Source organism: Coloeus monedula (genome assembly GCF_965178545.1).
Source record: "Coloeus monedula genome assembly, chromosome: 36".
Taxonomy (NCBI): domain Eukaryota; kingdom Metazoa; phylum Chordata; class Aves; order Passeriformes; family Corvidae; genus Coloeus; species Coloeus monedula.
In genome coordinates this window covers 1,498,707-1,518,559 of record NC_138816.1, presented here as the reverse complement: position 1 = coordinate 1,518,559, position 19,853 = coordinate 1,498,707, and the positions used below count along the sequence as shown (strand labels likewise).

At 64.4% G+C, this 19,853-nt stretch overlaps 1 protein-coding gene across 2 annotated transcripts; it reads left to right on the top strand.

The window, feature by feature from the left end:
* The first annotated feature begins 8,626 nt into the window (after nt 1-8,626).
* On the top strand, nt 8,627-19,526 carry LOC309584085 (uncharacterized protein). 2 transcript variants are annotated; one of them, XM_082299999.1, is made up of 4 exons: nt 8,627-8,675; nt 11,655-14,011; nt 17,738-17,969; nt 19,286-19,526. In XM_082299999.1, exons 2-4 carry the CDS (start codon nt 11,678-11,680, stop codon nt 19,303-19,305), a joined length of 2,586 nt encoding a protein of 861 aa, XP_082156125.1. In that variant the 5' UTR covers nt 8,627-8,675; nt 11,655-11,677; the 3' UTR covers nt 19,306-19,526. The 2 variants fall into 2 exon arrangements, with proteins under 2 accessions (XP_082156125.1, XP_082156126.1); XM_082300000.1 differs by lacking the exon at nt 19,286-19,526 and having other exon boundaries at nt 11,655-13,763; nt 13,895-14,011; nt 17,738-17,865.
* The last annotated feature ends 327 nt before the right edge of the window (nt 19,527-19,853 follow it).

The following is a 19,853-nucleotide window of genomic DNA, read 5'->3' as shown; positions in this document are numbered from 1 at the left end:
CCCATCTTGGTTCATCCCAGTTTATCCCAGTTCCCATCTCGGTTCATCCCAGCTTATCCCAGTTCAGCCCAGTTCAGCCCAGTTCCCATCTTGGTTCATCCCAGTTTGTCCCAGCTCATCCCAGTTCCCATCTCGGTTCATCCCAGCTCCCATCCCAGTTCATCCCAGCTTATCCCAGTTCATCCCAGTTCATCCCGGTTCAGCCCGGTTCAGCCCAGTCCCTCCCAGTTCCCATCCCAGTTCAGCCCAGTTCAGCCCAGTTCCCATCTCGGTTCAGCCCAGTTTATCCCAGTTCCCATCTCGGTTCATCCCAGCTTATTCCAGTTCCCATCTCGGTTCATCCCAGTTCATCCCAGCTTATCCCAGTTCAGCCCAGCTCCCATCTTGGTTCATCCCAGTTTGTCCCAGCTCATCCCAGTTCCCATCTCGGTTCATCCCAGTTTATCCCAGTTCCCATCTCGGTTCATCCCAGCTCCCATCCCAGTTCATCCCAGCTTATCCCAGTTCAGCCCAGTTCAGCCCAGTTCCCATCTCGGTTCATCCCAGTTCATCTCAGGTCATCCCGGTTCAGCCCAGTTCAGCCCAGTCCCTCCCACTTCCCATCCCAGTTCAGCCCAGTTCCCATCTCGGTTCATCCTAGTTTATCCCAGGTCAACCCAGTTCATCCCAGTTCCCATCCCAGTTTGTCCCAGCTCATCCCAGTTCCCATCTTGGTTCATCCCAGTTTATCCCAGTTCATCCCAGTTCATCCCGGTTCAGCCCGGTTCAGCCCAGTTCAGCCCAGTCCCTCCCAGTTCCCATCCCAGTTCAGCCCAGTTCATCCCAGTTCCCATCTCGGTTCAGCCCAGTTTATCCCAGTTCCCATCTTGGTTCATCCCAGTTCATCCCAGCTTATCCCAGTTCAGCCCAGTTCAGCCCAGTTCCCATCTCGGTTCATCCCAGTTCCTATCCCAGTTCATCCCAGTTCAGCCCGGTTCAGCCCAGTTCAGCCCAGTTCAGCCCAGTCCCTCCCACTTCCCATCCCAGTTCATCCCAGTTTGTCCCAGTTCATCCCAGTTCCCATCTCAGTTCATGCCAGTTTATCCCAGCTCAACCCAGTTTATCCCGGTTCCCATCCCAGTTCCTCCCAGCCCATCTCAGTTCATCCCAGTTTGTCCCAGTTCATCCCAGTCCCTCCCACTTCCTGTCCCAGTTCATCCCAGCCCCACCCACATTCTGTATCCGTCATTCCCAGTCTATCCCAGTCCCTCCCAGTTCCCGTCCCAGTTCATCCCAGTCATCCCAGCCCCACCCAGATTCCATATCCGTCATTCCCAGTCCCTCCCAGTCCCTCCCAGTTCCTGTCCCAGTTCACGTCCCACAGCTTCCCTCCCTGACCTCATCCCAGTCCCTCCCAGTCCCACCCAGTCCATCCCAGTCTATCCTAGTCCATCTTGGTCCATCCCAGTCTATCCCGGTCTATCCCAGTCCATCCCAGTCCCTCCCAGTCCCTCCCAGTTCCTGTCCCAGTTCACGTCCCACAGCTTCCCTCCCTGACCTCATCCCAGTCCCTCCCAGTCTATCCCAGTCCATCCCAGTCTATCCCAGTCTATCCCAGTCCATCCCAGTCTATCCCAGTCTATCCCGGTCTATCCCAGTCTATCCCGGTCTATCCCAGTTCCTGTCCCAGTTCACGTCCCACAGCTTCCCTCCCTGACCTCATCCCAGTCCCTCCCAGTCCTTCCCAGTCCATCCCAGTCTATCTCGGTCCATCCCAGTCTATCCCAGTCCATCCCGGTCTATCCCAGTCCATCCCAGTCCCTCCCAGTTCCTGTCCCAGTTCCTGTCCCAGTTCACGTCCCACAGCTTCCCTCCCTGACCCCATCCCAGTCCCTTCCAGTCCCGCCCAGTCCATCCCAGTCTATCCCAGTCTATCTCGGTCCATCCCGGTCTATCCCAGTCCATCCCGGTCTATCCCAGTCCATCCCAGTCCCTCCCAGTTCCTGTCCCAGTTCACGTCCCACAGCTTCCCTCCCTGACCTCATCCCAGTCCCTCCCAGTCCTTCCCAGTCCATCCCAGTGCCCTGACCGAGAAGGAGAATCCATTCCCAGTCCCTCCCAGTCGCCATTCCCAGTGCTCCCAATGCTCCCAGTTCCCCCAGTCTCCATCCCAGTTGCCCCAGTCTCTCCCAATGCTCCCAGTGCCCATCCCAGTGCCCCCAGTCTCTCCCAGTCCCCCCAGTCTCCATCCCAGTGCCCATCCCAGTGCTCCCAGTGCCCATCCCAGTCTCTCCCAGTCTCTCCCAGTGCTCCCAGTCTCTCCCAGTCTCCATCCCAGTCTCTCCCAGTGCTCCTGATGCCCATCCCAGTCTCCATCCCAGTCTCTCCCAGTCTCTCTTCCAGTCGCTCCCAGTGCCCCCAGTCTCCATCCCAGTCTCTCCCAGTGCTCCCAATCTCCCTCCCAGTGCTCCCAGTGCTCCCAGTCTCCATCCCAGTCTCTCCCAATCTCTCTCCCAGTCTCTCCCAGTGCTCCCAGTGTCTCCCAGTGCTCCCAGTCTCTCTCCCAGTGCTCCCAGTCTCTCTCCCAGTGCTCCCAGTCTCTCTCCCAGTCTCTCCCAGTGCTCCCAGTGTCTCTCCCAGTCTCTCCCAGTGCCCATCCCAGTGCTCCCAGTCTCTCTCCCAGTCTCTCCCAGTGCTCCCAGTCTCTCTCCCAGTCCCTCCCAGTGCTCCCGGTGTCTCTCCCAGTCTCTCCCAGTGCCCATCCCAGTGCTCCCAGTCTCTCTCCCAGTCTCTCCCAGTGCTCCCAGTCTCTCTCCCAGTGCTCCCAGTGTCTCTCCCAGTCTCTCCCAGTGCTCCCAGTCTCTCTCCCAGTGCTCCCAGTCTCTCTCCCAGTCTCTCTCCCAGTGCTCCCAGTCTCTCTCCCAGTGTCTCTCCCAGTCCCTCCCAGTGTCTCTCCCAGTGCTCCCAGTCTCTCCCAGTCTCTCCCAGTCTCTCTCCCAGTCTCTCCCAGTCTCTCTCCCAGTCTCTCTCCCAGTGCTCCCAGTCTCTCTCCCAGTCTCTCTCCCAGTGCTCCCAGTCTCTCTCCCAGTGTCTCTCCCAGTGCTCCCAGTCTCTCCCAGTCTCTCCCAGTCTCTCTCCCAGTCTCTCCCAGTCTCTCTCCCAGTGCTCCCAGTCTCTCTCCCAGTCTCTCTCCCAGTGCTCCCAGTCTCTCTCCCAGTGTCTCTCCCAGTCCCTCCCAGTGTCTCTCCCAGTGCTCCCAGTCTCTCCCAGTCTCTCCCAGTCTCTCTCCCAGTCTCTCCCAGTCTCTCTCCCAGTGCTCCCAGTCTCTCTCCCAGTCTCTCTCCCAGTGCTCCCAGTCTCTCTCCCAGTGTCTCTCCCAGTCCCTCCCAGTGTCTCTCCCAGTGCTCCCAGTCTCTCCCAGTCTCTCCCAGTCTCTCTCCCAGTCTCTCCCAGTCTCTCTCCCAGTGCTCCCAGTCTCTCCCAGTCCCTCCCAGTCTCTCCCAGTCTCCATCCCAGTCCCTCCCAGTCTCTCCCAGTCTCCATCCCAGTCCCTCCCAGTGCTCCCAGTCTCTCTCCCAGTCTCTCCCAGTGCTCCCAGTCCCTCCCAGTGTCTCTCCCAGTCTCTCCCAGTGCTCCCAGTCTCTCTCCCAGTGCTCCCAGTCTCTCTCCCAGTCTCTCCCAGTCTCTCTCCCAGTGCTCCCAGTCTCTCTCCCAGTCCCTCCCAGTGCTCCCAGTGTCTCTCCCAGTCTCTCCCAGTGCTCCCAGTCTCTCTCCCAGTGCTCCCAGTCTCTCTCCCAGTCTCTCCCAGTCTCTCTCCCAGTGCTCCCAGTCTCTCTCCCAGTCCCTCCCAGTGCTCCCAGTGTCTCTCCCAGTCTCTCCCAGTCGCTCCCAGTCTCTCTCCCAGTGCTCCCAGTCTCTCTCCCAGTCTCTCCCAGTGCTCCCAGTCTCTCCCAGTGTCCCTCCCAGTCTCTCCCAGTGTCCCTCCCAGTCTCTCCCAGTCTCTCCCAGTCTCTCCCAGTGTCCCTCCCAGTCCCTCCCAGTGCTCCCAGTCTCACGGGGCAGCAGCAGCAGCAGCAGCAGCAGCACCGGGGGCCGCCGGGGCCGGGCCGGAGCCATCGGGGCCGGGAGGGAGCGCGAGGGGCCGGGAGGGGCCGGGAGGGGCCGGGAGGGGCCCGGGGCCACCTGAAATAGCCCGGCCGGGGGGGGGAGGGGCGGGGGCCGCCCCCAAAATCCTCTGAGTCACCGCGATTGACCCGCTTGGGGCGGGGGAGGGGCAGCGGGGACACACCTGGGACACACCTGGGCACACCTGGGATGCACCTGGGGGACACCTGGGCACACCTGGGATGCACCTGGGACACACCTGGGGGGGCTGGGGGGGCTGGGACACACCTGGGGGGGTTGGGGACACACCTGGGGGACACCTGGGGACACACCTGGGGGACACCTGGGGACACCTGGGGACACACCTGGGACACCTGGGATGCACCTGGGACACACCTGGGGGGGCTGGGACACACCTGGGACACACCTGGGCACACCTGGGGGGCACCTGGGGGGCACCTGGGACACACCTGGGACACACCTGGGGGGCACCTGGGGGGCACCTGGGGGCACCTGGGGGGGCTGGGACACACCTGGGACACACCTGGGACACACCTGGGCACACCTGGGATGCACCTGGGACACCTGGGGGGGCTGGGGGGCACCTGGGGGGCAGCGGGGACACACCTGGGACACACCTGGGACACACCTGGGACACACCTGGGGGGGCACCTGGGGGGCACCTGGGGGGGCTGGGACACACCTGGGGGGGCTGGGGGGGCTGGGGACACACCTGGGACACACCTGGGGGGACTGGGGGGGCTGGGACACACCTGGGGGGGTTGGGGACACACCTGGGGGACACCTGGGGACACCTGGGGACACACCTGGGGGCACCTGGGGGGCAGCGGGGACACACCTGGGACAGACCTGGGACACACCTGGGACACACCTGGGGGGGCTGGGACACACGTGGGGGGGCACCTGGGACACCTGGGGACACACCTGGGGACACCTGGGGGGACTGGGGGGGCTGGGGGGACACACCTGGGGGGCACCTGGGGACACCTGGGGACACCTGTGGGGGGGCTGGGACACCTGGGACACACCTGGGGGGGTAGGGACACACCTGGGACACACGTGGGGGACACCTGGGACACCTGGGCACACCTGGGGACACACGTGGGGGGGCTGGGACACCTGGGACAAACCTGGGGACACCTGGGGGCACCTGGGCACACCTGGATCCCAGCTGGGTCTGTTTTGGGGCTGTCAGGGCTCACCTGGCCGGGATCAGGGTGAGGGTCAGGGGTCAGGGGTTGGGGTCAGAGGTCAGAGGTCAGCGGTCCAGCCGGGGTCAGGGGTCACCAGTCTGGCCGGGGTCAGAGGTCAGGGGTCTGGCTGGGGTCAGGGGTCAGCTCTCCGGCTGGGATCAAGGGTCAGGGGTCACCTCTCTGGCCAGGATCAGGGGTCAGGGGTCACCTCTCTGGCCAGGGTCAGGGGTCAGGGTCAGGGATCCGGCTGGGGGCAGGGTCAGGTGTCAGAGGTCAGGGGTCAGGGGTCACCTCTCCGGCCGGGATCAGGGTCAGGGGTCAGGGGTCAGCTCTCCGGCCGGGATCAGGGGTCAGGGGTCAGGGGTCAGCTCTCCGGCCGGGGTCAGGGGTCAGGGGTCAGCTCTCCGGCCGGGGTCAGGGGTCAGAGGTCAGGGGTCAGCTCTCCGGCCGGGGTCAGAGGTCAGGGGTCAGCTCTCCGGCCGGGGTCAGGGGTCAGGGGTCAGGGGTCAGCTCTCCGGCCGGGGTCAGGGGTCAGGGGTCAGCTCTCCGGCCGGGGTCAGGGGTCAGGGGTCAGGGGTCAGGGGTCAGGCTTTGGGCGCGGCCGAGGCCGAGCTGGGCCCGACCCCTCCCCCCAGGCCGGGTGGGGGAGGGGCCCCCCCGGAAGGCGCCGATTGAAGGGGTGGGGGAGGGGCGACACGGGCACCGCCCCTCCCCCACCCTGACCCCTCCCCCCCGAGCGGATCCCGGGGATTTGGGGGGAATTCGGGGGAATTTGGGGAAAACTTGGGGGGATTTGGGATTCAGGGTCCCAGGATGGGAAATTTGGGGGAATTTGGGGAGATTTTGGGGGAAATTTGGGGAGATTTGGGGGAATTTGGGGAGATTTTGGGGTCCCAGGAAGGGAATTTTGGGGAAATTAGGGGGAATTCGGGGAAAATTTGGGGGAATTTGGGGAAAATTTAGGGAGATTTTGGGGGGATTTGGGACTCAGGGTCCCAAGAAGGGAAATCTGGGGGGAATTTGGGGAATTCAGGGAAAATTTGGGAGAATTTGGGGAAAATTTGGGGAGATTTGGGGGGATTTGGGGAGATTTTGGGGTCCCAGGAAGGGAATTTTGGGGAAATTAGGGGGAAATTTGGGGGAATTTGGGGAAAATTTGGGGGAATTTGGGGAAAATTTAGGGAGATTTTGGGGGGATTTGGGACTCAGGGTCCCAAGAAGGGAAATCTGGGGGGAATTTGGGGAATTCAGGGAAAATTTGGGAGAATTTGGGGAAAATTTGGGGAGATTTGGGAGGATTTGGGACTCAGGGTGCCAGGAAGGGAAATTTGGGGGAATTTGGGGAGATTTTGGGGGGATTTGGGATTCAGGGTCCCGGGAAGTGGAATTTGGGGAAAATTTGGGGGAATTTGGGGAAAATTTGGGGTCGGGGGAGTCCTGGGAAAAGGAATTTGGGGGGAAATTGGGGGAGATTTTGGGGAGATTTGGGGGGATTTGGGTTGGGGGGGTCCCGGGAAGGGAAATTTGGGGGAAATTTGGGGAAATTCAGGGAAATTTGGGGTCGAGGGGGTCCCGGGAAGGGAAATTTGTGGGAATTTGGGGGGATTTGGGGGAAATTTGGGGAGATTTGGGATCAGGGGGGGTCTCAGGAAGGGGAATTTGGGGAGATTTTGGGGGGATTTGGGATTCAGGGTCCCAGGAAGGGAAATCTGGGAGAAATTTGGGGGAAATTTGGGGGGATTTGGGGAAATTTGAGGGAAATTTGGGATCGAGGGGGTCCCGGGAAGGGAAATTTGGGAGAAATTTGGGGAGATTTGGGGGGGATTTGGAGGAGATTTGGGATTCAGGGTCCCGAGAAGGGAATTTTGGGGGAAATTGGGGAAATTTGGGGAGATTTGGGATCAGGGGGGGTCTCAGGAAGGGGAATTTGGGGAGATTTTGGGGGGATTTGGGATTCAGGGTCCCAGGAAGGGAAATCTGGGAGAAATTTGGGGGAGATTTGGGGAAATTTGGGGAAATTTGGGATCGGGGGGGTCCCGGGAAGGGAAATTTGGGGGAAATTTGGGGGGATTTTGGAGGGGATTTGGGATTCAGGGTCCCGAGAAGGGAAATTTGGGGGAAATTGGGGAAATTTGGGGGGATTTGGGGGAAATTTGGGGAGATTTGGGATCAGGGGGGTCTCAGGAAGGGGAATTTGGGGAGATTTTGGGGGGATTTGGGATTCAGGGTCCCAGGAAGGGAAATCTGGGAGAAATTTGGGGGAAATTTGGGGAAATTTGGGATCGGGGGGGTCCCGGGAAGGGAAATTTGGGGGAAATTTGGGGGGATTTTGGGGGGATTTTGGGGGGATTTTGGGGGGATTTGGGATTCAGGGTCCCGAGAAGGGAAATTTGGGGAAAATTGGGGAAATTTGGGGGGATTTGGGGGAAATTTGGGGAGATTTGGGATCAGGGGGGTCTCAGGAAGGGGAATTTGGGGAGATTTTGGGGGGATTTGGGATTCAGGGTCCCGAGAAGGGAAATCTGGGAGAAATTTGGGGGAAATTTGGGGGGATTTGGGGAAATTTGAGGGAAATTTGGGGTCGAGGGGGTCCCGGGAAGGGAAATTTGGGGTCGAGGGGGTCCCGGGAAGGGAAATTTGGGGGAAATTTGGGGAAATTCAGGGAAATTTGGGGTCGAGGGGGTCCCGGGAAGGGAAATTTGTGGGATTTTGGGGGGATTTTGGGGGGATTTGGGATTCAAGGTCCCGAGAAGGGAAATTTGGGGGAAATTGGGGAAATTTGGGGGGATTTGGGGGAAATTTGGGGAGATTTGGGATCAGGGGGGGTCTCAGGAAGGGGAATTTGGGGAGATTTTGGGGGGATTTGGGATTCAGGGTCCCGAGAAGGGAAATCTGGGAGAAATTTGGGGGAAATTTGGGGGGATTTGGGGAAATTCAGGGAAATTTGGGATCGGGAGGGTCCCGGGACGGGAAATTTGGGGAGAATTCCTGAGATTTGGAGGGAATTTTGGGGCCACCCTCCAGAAACCCCCCCGAGGCCCCTCCCCCCCAAGCCCCTCCCCCTCCCCGCACACAAAAGCCCAGCCCCTCCCCCACCCCCCACCCCCCAAAATTCAGGGGCGGGGCTCCCGCCCCTCCCCCACCCCCCGAACACCCCCAAAACCCCCAAATTTCCCCCTCAAAACCCCCCAAATTCCCCTCCCCACCCCCCAAAACAAAGGGGGCGGGGCTGCCCCTCCCCCTCCCCCACCCTCCCCGCCCCTCCCCCCACCCCCCCCAGGAAAAGCCGCTTTTCCTCCCCCTCCCCCCCCCCCTCCCCCCTTCCCCTCCCCTCCCCCCCCCCCCCGCCGCCGCCTCCGGGTCCCTCCCGCGCTCCGGGTGAGTTTTTGGGGACCCCTCCCCCACCTTCCCAAGGGGGGGGAGGGGTCCCTCGAGGTGTTGGGGGGGGTGGGGGGGAGACCCCGGGATTTCCCCTCCCCCTCCCCCCCCCCCTTTTCCCGCCCTTTCCTTCCACAAAGGCTCCGCACCTTCCCCTCCCCCACCCGGCCCCACCCCGCGGCTCCCGGGGGGGGGAGGGGAGGGGTCCCTGGGGGTGCCCCCCACGACCCCTCCCCAAATTGGGGGCGGGGGAGTTCCCAGGGACATCCCCCCCCCCCCCCCCCCCGGCGCTGGGGCTGCGGTTTTGGGGCGATTTCGGGCGGTTTTGGGACCCCCCCCCGGGAATTTTGGGGATCCCGCCCCTCCCCCCCAGCAGCGAGGGGAGCCCCGCCCGGGTTTTTGGGGATCCCGAAATTGCCGGGATTTTGGGGGCATTTCGGGGACCTTCGGCTGCTTCCGGGGTGGCCCCGGGTGGTCCCGGACCCATCCTTGGTGGCCTCGGGTGGTCCCGGACCCATCCTTGGTGGCCTCGGGTGGCCCCTGGTGGTCCCGGACCCCTTTCTGGTGGCCCCTGTCCTGTCCTGGTGGCCCCTGGTGGTCCCTGGTGGTCCCTGGTGGCCCCTGACCCATCCCTGGTGGCCCCTGGTGGTTCCTGTCCCCATCCCGGGTGGCTCCAATGTCCCAACACCGATCCCAAACCCCTCCCAGTTCCCCCAGTTCCCCCCCAACCCCATCCCAGTTCCCCCAACCCCATCCCAGTTCCCCCAAACCCCTCCCTGACCCCCAAACCCCATCCCAGTTCCCCAAACCCCTCCCAGTTCCCCCAGTTCCCCCCCAACCCCATCCCAGTTCCCCAAACCCCATCCCAGTTCCCCCAAACCCCATCCCAGTTCCCCCCAACCCCATCCCAGTTCCCCAAACCCCATCCCAGTTCCCCAAACCCCATCCCAGCTCCCCCAAACCCCTCCCTGACCCCCAAACCCCATCCCAAGTTCCTCCATCATCCCTAAACCCCTCCCAGTTCCCCCCAACCCCATCCCAGTTCCCCCAACCCCCCCCAGTTCCCCCAACCCCCTCCCAGTTCCCCCCAACCCCATCCCAGTTCCCCCAACCCCCCCCAGTTCCCCCAACCCCCTCCCAGTTCCCCCAAACCCCCTCCTCGCCCCCCAAACCCCTCCCTGACCCCCCAAACCCCATCCCAGTTCCCCCAACCCCATCCCAGTTCCCCCAAACCCCATCCCAGTTCCGCCAACCCCCTCCCAGTTCCCCCCAACCCCATCCCAGTTCCCCCCAACCCCATCCCAGTTCCCCCAATCCCATCCCAGCTCCCCCAAACCCCTCCCTGACCCCCAAACCCCATCCCAGTTCCCCAAACCCCATCCCAGTTCCCCCAAACCCCCCCCAGCTCCCCCAAACCCCATCCCAGTTCCCCCAACCCCATCCCAGTTCCCCCAAACCCCATCCCAGCTCCCCCAAACCCCATCCCAGCTCCCCCAACCCCATCCCAGCTCCCCCAAATCCCATCCCAGTTCCCCCAAACCCCATCCCAATTCCCCAACCCCATCCCAGCTCCCCCAAATCCCATCCCAGTTCCCCCAAATCCCATCCCAGTTCCCCCAAATCCCATCCCAGCTCCCCCAAACCCCATCCCAGTTCCCCAAACCCCTCCCAGTTCCCCCAAACCCCCCCCAGCTCCCCCAAACCCCATCCCAGTTCCCCCAACCCCATCCCAGTTCCCCCAAACCCCATCCCAATTCCCCAACCCCATCCCAGCTCCCCCAACCCCATCCCAGTTCCCCCAACCCCATCCCAGCTCCCCCAACCCCATCCCAGTTCCCCCAAACCCCCCCCAGTTCCCCCAACCCCATCCCAGTTTCCCCAAACCCCATCCCAGTTCCCCCAATCCCATCCCAGCTCCCCCAAAACCCCTCCTCGCCCCCCAAACCCTATCCCAGTTCCCCCAAACCCCATCCCAGTTCCCCCAAACCCCATCCCAGTTCCCCAAACCCCATCCCAGTTCCCCCAAACCCCATCCCAGTTCCCCCAAACCCCATCCCAGTTCCCCCAACCCCATCCCAGCTCCCCCAAACCCCATCCCAGCTCCCCCAGTTCCCCCCCAACCCCATCCCAGTTCCCCCAAGCCTCCCCCAGTTCCCCCCCAAACCCCCTCCCAGTTCCCCAAACCCATCCCAGTTCCCCCAAACCCCATCCCAGCTCCCCCAAACCCCTCCCTGACCCCCCAAACCCCATCCCAGTTCCCCCAACCCCATCCCAGTTCCCCCAAACCCCATCCCAGTTCCCCCAAACCCCCTCCTCACCCCCCCAAACCCCCTCCCAGTTCCCCCAAACCCCATCCCAGTTCCCCCAACCCCATCCCAGTTCCCCCCAATCCCATCCCAGTTCCCCCAAACCCCATCCCAGCTCCCCCAAACCCCATCCCAGCTCCCCCAACCCCATCCCAGTTCCCCCAAACCCCATCCCAGTTCCCCCAAACCCCTTCCCAGTTCCCCCCAACCCCATCCCAGTTCCCCCCAACCCCATCCCAGCTCCCCCAAACCCCCTCCCAGCTCCCCCAAACCCCATCCCAGTTCCCCAAACCCCCCCCAGCTCCCCCAAACCCCATCCCAGCTCCCCCAAATCCCATCCCAGCTCCCCCAAACCCCATCCCAGTTCCCCAAACCCCATCCCAGCTCCCCCCAAACCCCCTCCTCGCTCCCCCAAATCCCATCCCAGCTCCCCCAGCTCCCCCAAATCCCATCCCAGCTCCCCCAAACCCCCCCCAGCTCCCCCAAACCCCATCCCAGCTCCCCCAGCTCCCCCAAACCCCTCCCAGCTCCCCCCAAACCCCATCCCAGCTCCCCCAAATCCCATCCCAGCTCCCCCCAAACCCCATCCCAGTTCCCCCAACCCCATCCCAGCTCCCCCAGTTCCCCCAAATCCCATCCCAGCTCCCCCCAAACCCCCTCCTCGCCCCCCCAGGACCCCGCTGGTGCCCCCCAGGGATGGCGGTTCCGGGCTGGAAGCTGCAGCTGCTGGAGCGCCGGCGCCGGGACGAGGAGGCCGCGCGGCGCCGGGAGCGGGAGCAGCGGGACCGGGCGGCCCAGGTGCCCCCCTGGAAGCGGGAGCTGCTGGAACGGCGCCGAGCCCGAGCCGGCCCGGGGGTCCCGAGCACCTTCCCGGGGGTCCCATCCGGGCCTGGGGTTTCTGGGGGGTCCCTGGTGCCGGCGCCGGGGATGGAGGAGGGCGGCCGTCCCGAAAATCCTGCCCGGGATTCTCAAAATGCCCATTGGGAGGTCAAAAATCATCCCCGCGACCTCAAAAATCCACCCCGGGATGCTGAAAATCCACCCCGGGATGCTGAAAATCCACCCCGGGACCCCGAAAATCCCCCCTGGGATCCTAAAAATGTGCCCCGGGATGCCAAAAATCATCCCTGGGACCTCAAAAATCATCCCCGGGACCCCGAAAATCATCCCCGGCACCCCAAAAATCCACCCCGGGAGCCCGAAAATGCCCCCCGGGAGCCCAAAAATGCCCCCTGGGAGCCCGAAAATGCCCCCCGAGACCCCAAAAATCCACCCCAAGACCCCCAAATCCCCCCTGGAGATGCCAAAAATCCCCCCCGGGACCCCCAAAATCCCCCCCGGGACCCCCAAATTCCCTCTGGAGATGCCAAAAATCCTCCCCAAAATTCTCCGCGAGATGCCGAAAACGGCCCCCGGGATCTCCGAGATCCCCAAAATCCCGCCCGGGACTCCCAAAATCACCTTGGAGACGCCGAAAATCCCCCGCAGGACCCCGAAAATCCCCTGCAGGACCCCAAAAATCCCCCCCAAGACCCCGAAAATCCCCCCCGGGGTCGGGTCAGCCGCCTGCGGAGCCGCTTCGGCCCCGGGAGCTCCGAGGGTCCCCGGGGAGGGGACGAGGGCCGGGGCTCGGTGGCCACCGCGGGGCCAGCGGAGGGTCAAGGGTCAGCCAAGGGCGTGGGGACGGTGGTGACCCGTGGGGTGGTCAAGGGTGTGGGGCCAGCGGAGGGCCAAGGGCCGGCAGAGGGACGGGGGGTGGCCGAGAGCCCCGGGCCGGTCGAGGGCCGGGCGTTGGTGGCCGGTCCGGGGGTGGCCGAGGGTCAGCGCGTGGCCGTGGAGGGCCAAGGGCCGAGCAAGGGTCTGAGGCCGGTCAAGGGTGTCCCCAAGGGCGTGGGGACAGCGGAGGGACAAGGGACGGCCGGAGGCCACGGGGTGACCACTGGTGGGGGGTCAGTGGAGGGCCAGGGAGTGGCCGAGAGCCTCGGGATGGTCAAGGGACAGGGAGTGACCACTGGTGTGGGGTCAGTGGAGGGCCAGGGAATGGCCGAGACCTTCGGGCCAGCCAAGGGCCAGGGAGTGACCACTGGTGTGGGGCCAGCTGGGAGCCAAGGGACAGTCAAGGGCCAGGGAGTGACCACTGGTGTGGGGCCAGCTGAGTGCCAGGGAGTGGCCGAAACCCTCGGGCCAGTCAAGGGCCACGGAGTGACCACTGGTGTGGGGCCAGCTGAGTGCCAGGGGACGGTCAAGGGGATGGTCAAGACCTGGACGGCGGCCGAAGGACGGGGAGGACCGGCGACAACGGGGGGGGCGGGGCGAGGGACAGCGAACGGCCACGAGCCCACGGGGCCACCCAAGACCGCCGGGACCCCCTCGCTGACCACCAGCGCCCCTCCCTCGTCGCCGCTGTCGCCTCCCCCTCCCCCCTCGGTGCCACCTCCGCGCTCCGGGGGCGGGGCCGCGCTGGCGCCGCCGGGGGGGGTGGGGCTGGTGGCTGGCCCCGTGTCCGGAGCCGCTGGCCCTCAGTCCGGAGCCGCTGGCCCTCTGTCCGGAGCCGCTGGCCCCGTGTCCGGAGCCGCTGGCCCTCTGTCCGCAGCCGCTGTCCCTCTGTCCGGAGCCGCTGTCCCCGTGTCCGGAGCCGCTGTCCCCGTGTCCAGCGGCGCTGTCCCCGTGTCCGGAGCCGCTGTCCCCGTGTCCGGAGCCGCTGTCCCTCTGTCCGGAGCCGCTGGCCCCGTGGCCATGCGGGGGGGGTCGCCCCGCCGGGACCCTCCGTGTCCCCCCCCGTGTCCCCACCCTGCCCTGCAGCGCCGGAGCGGCAACACCATCACGGTGCGGCCCCGGCGCGGGACCGCCGCTGTCGCCGCCGCTGTCGCCGAGGTCGGTGGCGATGTCGCCGCCTCGGGGTCGCCCCCCGAGCCCCCCCCGGGACCCCCCAAGAAGCGCTACCCCACGGCCGAGCAGATCCAGGTGATCGGGGGCTACCTGGCCCTGTCCCGCTCCTGCCTGGCCAAGAGTGACCCCCACCGCAAGAAGGTACCCGCGTGGCACCTGTGTGTCACCTGTGTCACTTGTGTGTCACCTGTGTCACCTGTGTGGCACCTGTGTGTCACCTGTGTCACTTGTGTGTCACCTGTGTCACCTGTGTGTCACCTGTGTGTCACCTGTGTCACTTCTGGGTCACCTGTGTCACCTGTGTGTCACCTGTGTGTCACTTGTGTCACCTGTGTGCCATCTGTATGTCACCTGTGCCATCTGTGTCACTTGTGTGTCACTTGTGTGTCACCTGTGTGTCACCTGTGTCACCTGTGCTATCTGTGTCACTTCTGTGTCACCTGTGTGTCACCTGTGTCACCTCTGTCACCTGTGTGTCACCTGTGTCACCTGTGTCACCTGTGCCATCTGTGTCACCTGTGTGTCACCTGTGTCACCTCCCTGTCACCTCTGTCCCCCCCCCGTCCTCGTGTCCCCGCGTTTTTGGTCCTCTCGGGTCTCTTTTGTGTCCCCGAGGCTCCTCTCTGGGTCACCTCCCTGTCCACCTGGGGTCACCTGGGGTCACCTGGGTCCCCTTCCTGTCCCCTGTGTCCTGAGGGTCACCTGGGTCACCAGGGTCACCTCCCTGTCCCCCTGGGTCACCTGCCTGTCCCCCAGGTCCCTGAGGGTCACCAGGGTCACCTCCCTGTCCCCAAGGGTCACCAGGGTCACTTCCCTGTCCCCTGTGTCCCCCAGGTCCCCAGGGTCACCTCCCTGTCCACCAGGGTCCCTGAGGGTCACCTGGGTCCCCTCCCTGTCCCTGGGCCACCTCCCTGTCCCCTGTGTCCCCGAGGGTCACCAGGGTCACCTCCCTGTCCCCAAGGGTCACCGGGGTCACTTCCCTGTCCCCGAGGGTCACCAGGGTCACCCTCCTGGGTCCCCAAGGGTCACCTGGGCCACCCTCCTGGGTCCCCAAAGGTCACCAGGGTCACCTCCCTGTGTCCCCAAGGGTCACCAGGGTCACCTCCCTGTCCCCTGTGTCCCCAAGGGTCACCAGGGTCACCTCCCTGTCCCCCTGGGTCACCTGCCTGTCCCCCAGGTCCCTGAGGGTCACCAGGGTCACCTCCCTGTCCCCAAGGGTCACCAGGGTCACCTCCCTGTCCCCTGTGTCCCCCAGGTCCCCAGGGTCACCTCCCTGTCCACCAGGGTCCCTGAGGGTCACCTGGGTCCCCTCCCTGTCCCTGGGCCACCTCCCTGTCCCCTGTGTCCCCAAGGGTCACCAGGGTCACCCCTCTGTCCCCAAAGGTCACCAGGGTCACCTCCCTGTGTCCCCAAGGGTCACCAGGGTCACTTCCCTGTCCCCAAGGGTCACCAGGGTCACCTCCCTGTCCCCTGTGTCCCCAAGGGTCACCAGGGTCACCTCCCTGTCCCCAAGGGTCACCAGGGTCACCTCCCTGTCCCCTGTGTCCCCAAGGGTCACCAGGGTCACCTCCCTGTCCCCAAGGGTCACCAGGGTCACCTCCCTGTCCCCAAGGGCCACCAGGGTCACCCCCCTGTGTCCCCGAGGGTCACCAGGGTCACCCCCCTGTCCCCCAGGTCCCCAGGGTCACCTCCCTGTCCACCAGGGTCCCTGAGGGTCACCTGGGTCCCCTCCCTGTCCCTGGGCCACCTCCCTGTCCCCTGTGTCCCCAAGGGTCACCTGGGTCACCTCCCTGTCCCCAAGGGTCACCGGGGTCACTTCCCTGTCCCCGAGGGTCACCAGGGTCACCCTCCTGGGTCCCCAAAGGTCACCAGGGTCACCTCCCTGTCCCCAAAGGTCACCAGGGTCACCTCCCTGTGTCCCCAAGGGTCACCAGGGTCACCTCCCTGTCCCCTGTGTCCCCAAAGGTCACCAGGGTCACCCTCCTGTGTCCCCAAAGGTCACCAGGGTCACCTCCCTGTCCCCTCTGTGTCCCCAAGGGTCACCTGGGTGTCCCCTCTGTCCCCTCCCTGTCCCCCTCTGTCCCTCCCCTCCCCTCCCCCCCCCGATTTGGGGACAGGGACAAGGGGGGGGGGTCACCCCACCCCTCCCCTCCCCCCCCTCGGGCGTTACCCAGAATCCTCCGGGCTCCCCCTCCCCCCCCCCACCCCCCCCAAAAAAACAGGAACCGCGGGTGGGGGAGGGGCAGGAAGTGGCTCCCGCGGTGGCCGCGAGCGGCCCCTCCCCCCCCCTCCCCATCCCCCTCCCCCCCTCCCAAAACTCCCCCCAAAATCCCCAAATTCCCACCCCCCAAAATTCCCAATTCCCCCTCCCCACCCCCCCCCCATTAATTACAATTAAAGCCGGGGGTGGGGGCAGGGATTAATTACCGTTAATTACCATGGCGGGGGGGAGGGGGGGAGGGGGCACAGGATGTCCCCAGGGTGTCCCCAAAGTCCCCGAAGTCCCCAAAATCCCCCCAATGTCCCCCCAAAATCCCCTCAATGTCCCCCCCAAAATCCCCTCAGTGTCCCCCCAATGTCCCCCCAATGTCCCCCCAAAATCCCCTCAGTGTCCCCCAAAATCCCCTCAATGTCCCCCCCAATGTCCCCCCAAAATCCCCTCAGTGTCCCCCCAAAATCCCCTCAGTGTCCCCCCAAAATCCCCCCAATGTCCTCTCAATGTCCCCCCCAAAATCCCCCCCGATGTCCCCCCAAAATTCCCCCAATGTCCCCTCAATGTCCCCTCAATGTCCCCCAAAATTCCCCCAATGTCCCCAAACCCCCCCGAGACCCCAATGTCCCCAAGCCCCCCCAGTGCCCCCCAATGTCCCCCCAAGGTCCCCAATGTCCCCAAACCCCCTCAGTGTCCCCAAGCCCCCCAAGCCCCCAATGTCCCCAAACCCCCCAATGTCCCCCAATGTCCCCAAACCCCCCCTTTATCCCCAAGCCCCCCCAATGTCCCCAAGCCCCCAATGTCCCCCCCAAGCCCCCCCTTTATCCCCAAGCCCCCCAATGTCCCCCAATGTCCCCGCAATGTCCCCGAGCCCCCCCAATGTCCCCAAAACCCCCCTTTATCCCCAAGCCCCCCCAGTGCCCCCCAATGTCCCCAAACCCCCCCGAGACCCCAATGTCCCCAAACCCCCCAATGTCCCCTCAGTGTCCCCCCAATGTCCCCAACCCCCCCGAGCCCCCCAATGTCCCCCCCAAGCCCCCCCAATGTCCCCAAGCCCCCAATGTCCCCCCTAAGCCCCCCCTTTATCCCCGAGCCCCCCAAGCCCCCCCAGTGCCCCCCAATGTCCCCAAGCTCCCCAATGTCCCCAACCCCCCCGAGCCCCCCAATGTCCCCCCCAAGCCCCCCCAATGTCCTCAGTGTCCCCCCAATGTCCCCAAGCCCCCCCTTTATCCCCAAGCCCCCCCAATGTCCCCAAGCCCCCCAATGTCCCCCCCAAGCCCCCCCTTTATCCCCAAGCCCCCCAAACCCCCCTGAGCCCCCCAAGCCCCCCCAATGTCCCCAAACCCCCCTTTATCCCCAAGCCCCCCAAGCCCCCCCAGTGCCCCCCAATGTCCCCCCAAGGTCCCCAATGTCCCCAACCCCCCCCGAGCCCCCCAATGTCCCCAAGCCCCCCAATGTCCCCTCAATGTCCCCCCAATGTCCCCCCTTTATCCCCAAGCCCCCCAATGTCCCCAAGCCCCCCAATGTCCCCTCAATGTCCCCCCCAAGCCCCCCCTTTATCCCCAAACCCCCCCTTTATCCCCAAGCCCCCCAATGTCCCCAAGCCCCCCAATGTCCCCCCCCGTGCCCCCCCAACGCCCCCCGTGCCCCCCCAGCTGAAGATCTGGTTCAGCGAGCGGGACCTGGAGAGAACCTTCTCGTACCCGTCCGAGGGGGCGGCGCTGGCGGCCTGGGGACCCCCCGAGGACCCCCCCGGGACCCCCCCGGGACCCCCCGAGCGCCGCCAGGACCCTCCCGAGGAGGAGGAGGAGGAGGAGGAGGAAGAGGAGCCCCCTCCCCCCGTGCGGGGGCTGCCGGGGGGGCTGCGGGGCCGCGCCCTCCTCGTCGGTGGGTTTGGGGGGGGGGTTTGGGGGGATTTGGGGGGGATTTGGGGGTCCTAGGGGGTCTTGGGAAGGGGTTTGGGGGGGATTTGGGGGTCCTAGGGGGTCTTGGGAAGGGGCTTGGGGGGGATTTTGGGGGGATTTGGGGGATTTGGGGGGGATTTGGGGGTCCTAGGGGGTCTTGGAAGGGGTTTGGGGGGGATTTGGGGGTCCTAGGGGGTCTTGGGAAGGGGCTTGGGGGGGATTTTGGGGGGATTTGGGGGGGATTTGGGGGTCCTAGGGGGTCTTGGGAAGGGGTTTGGGGGGATTTTGGGGGGGTTTGGGGGGGGTTGGGGGGGATTTGGGGGTCCTAGGGGGTCTTGGGAAGGGGTTTGGGGGGGGTTTGGGGGGGTTTGGGGGGGATTTGGGGGTCCTAGGGGGTCTTGGGAAGGGGTTTGGGAGGGATTTTGGGGGGATTTGGGGGGGATTTGGGGGTCCTAGAGGGTCTTGGGAAGGGATTTTGGGGGGATTTAGGGGGGATTTGGGGTGGTTTGGAGGGGATTTGGGAGCTTTTGGGGTCCTAGGGGGTCTTGGAAGGGGTTTGGGGGGGATTTTGGGGGGATTTGGGGGGGGATTTTGGGGGTTTCGGGGGTCCTAGGGGGTCTTGGAAGGGGTTTGGGGGGGATTTTGGGGGGATTTTGGGGGTTTTGGGGGTCCTAGGGGGTCTTGGAAGGGGTTTGGGGGGGATTTTGGGGGGATTTGGGGGGTTTTGGGGTCCTAGAGGGTCTTGGGAAGGGATTTTGGGGGGATTTGGGGTCCTAGGGGGTCTTGGGAAGGGGTTTGAGGGGGATATTTGGGGGATTTGGGGGGATTTTGGGGGGATTTGGGGTCCTGGTGGGTCCTGGAAGGGGTCTGGGGGGGGGCTATTGGGGGAATTTGGGGTGGTTTAGGGGGGATTTGGGGGCTTTGTGGGATATTGGGGGGGGATTTGGGGTGGTTTAGGGGGGATTTGGGGGCTTTGTGGGATATTGGGGGGGGATTTGGGGTGGTTTAGGGGGGATTTGGGGGCTTTGTGGGATATTGGGGGGGGATTTGGGGTGGTTTAGGGGGGATTTGGGGGCTTTGTGGGATATTGGGGGGGGATTTGGGGTGGTTTAGGGGGGATTTGGGGGCTTTGTGGGATATTGGGGGGGGATTTGGGGTGGTTTAGGCAGCTTTGGGGGGGGGGGTTCAGGGGGATTTTGGGGGGCTATTGATGGATTTGGGGACAATTCCAGGGAAAATCGGGGCTCTCTCACCCCGTACCCCCCTCACCCCCACCCCATTTCTCCCCTCCCCCCCCAGACGAGTCCTGCCGTCGGTAACCCCGGCCCAGCCCCCCCGGGACCCCCCCGGGACCCCCCAGGACCCCCCAGCGCCGGCGATGGGGGAGGGGCTCCGGCCTTGTGGGACCCCCCCGGAGGGGCAGGACAGGGATGGACACTCGGACAGAGACCCCCCCCCCAGACCCCCCCAAAGCGCTCTTGGGGTGGGGGAGGGGTGGTCCAGGACATTCTTCCCACCCTGGCGGGGTCTGGGGGGGGGTCTTTTCACCCCATTTTGTAGCTTTTTTAGTACCGGGGGGGGGGGGGGGGGGAGGGGTTTTTAATTATCCCTAACGAGGGTTTTTTTAGCCTAATTAAGGGCTTTTTATAACCGGAAGGGTGGGGGTGGGGGGGGGATTTTGTCAGTATTGGGTCAACCGGAGCTGGCCCAGTTTGGACTGGGCCAGGCCCAGTTTGGACTGGACGGGGGTGGGGGGCCAAAGCCGTGGCAGTATTTGGGGGGGGGGGAGGGGGGGCAAAGCTGCTTTGAAGGGGGGGGGTTGGGGGGATGGGGAGGGGGCGAATTTGGGGGGGAGGGGGCGAAAAAT

Coding starts and splice junctions, on each gene's coding strand:
- LOC309584085 (XM_082299999.1), top strand. CDS start 11,678: ATGGCGGTTCCGGGCTGGAAGCTGCAGCTGCTGGAGCGCCGGCGCCGG. Junction 14,012..17,737: donor GTGACCCCCACCGCAAGAAG/GTACCCGCGTGG, acceptor GTGCCCCCCCAG/CTGAAGATCTGGTTCAGCGA. Junction 17,970..19,285: donor GGGCCGCGCCCTCCTCGTCG/GTGGGTTTGGGG, acceptor CTCCCCCCCCAG/ACGAGTCCTGCCGTCGGTAA.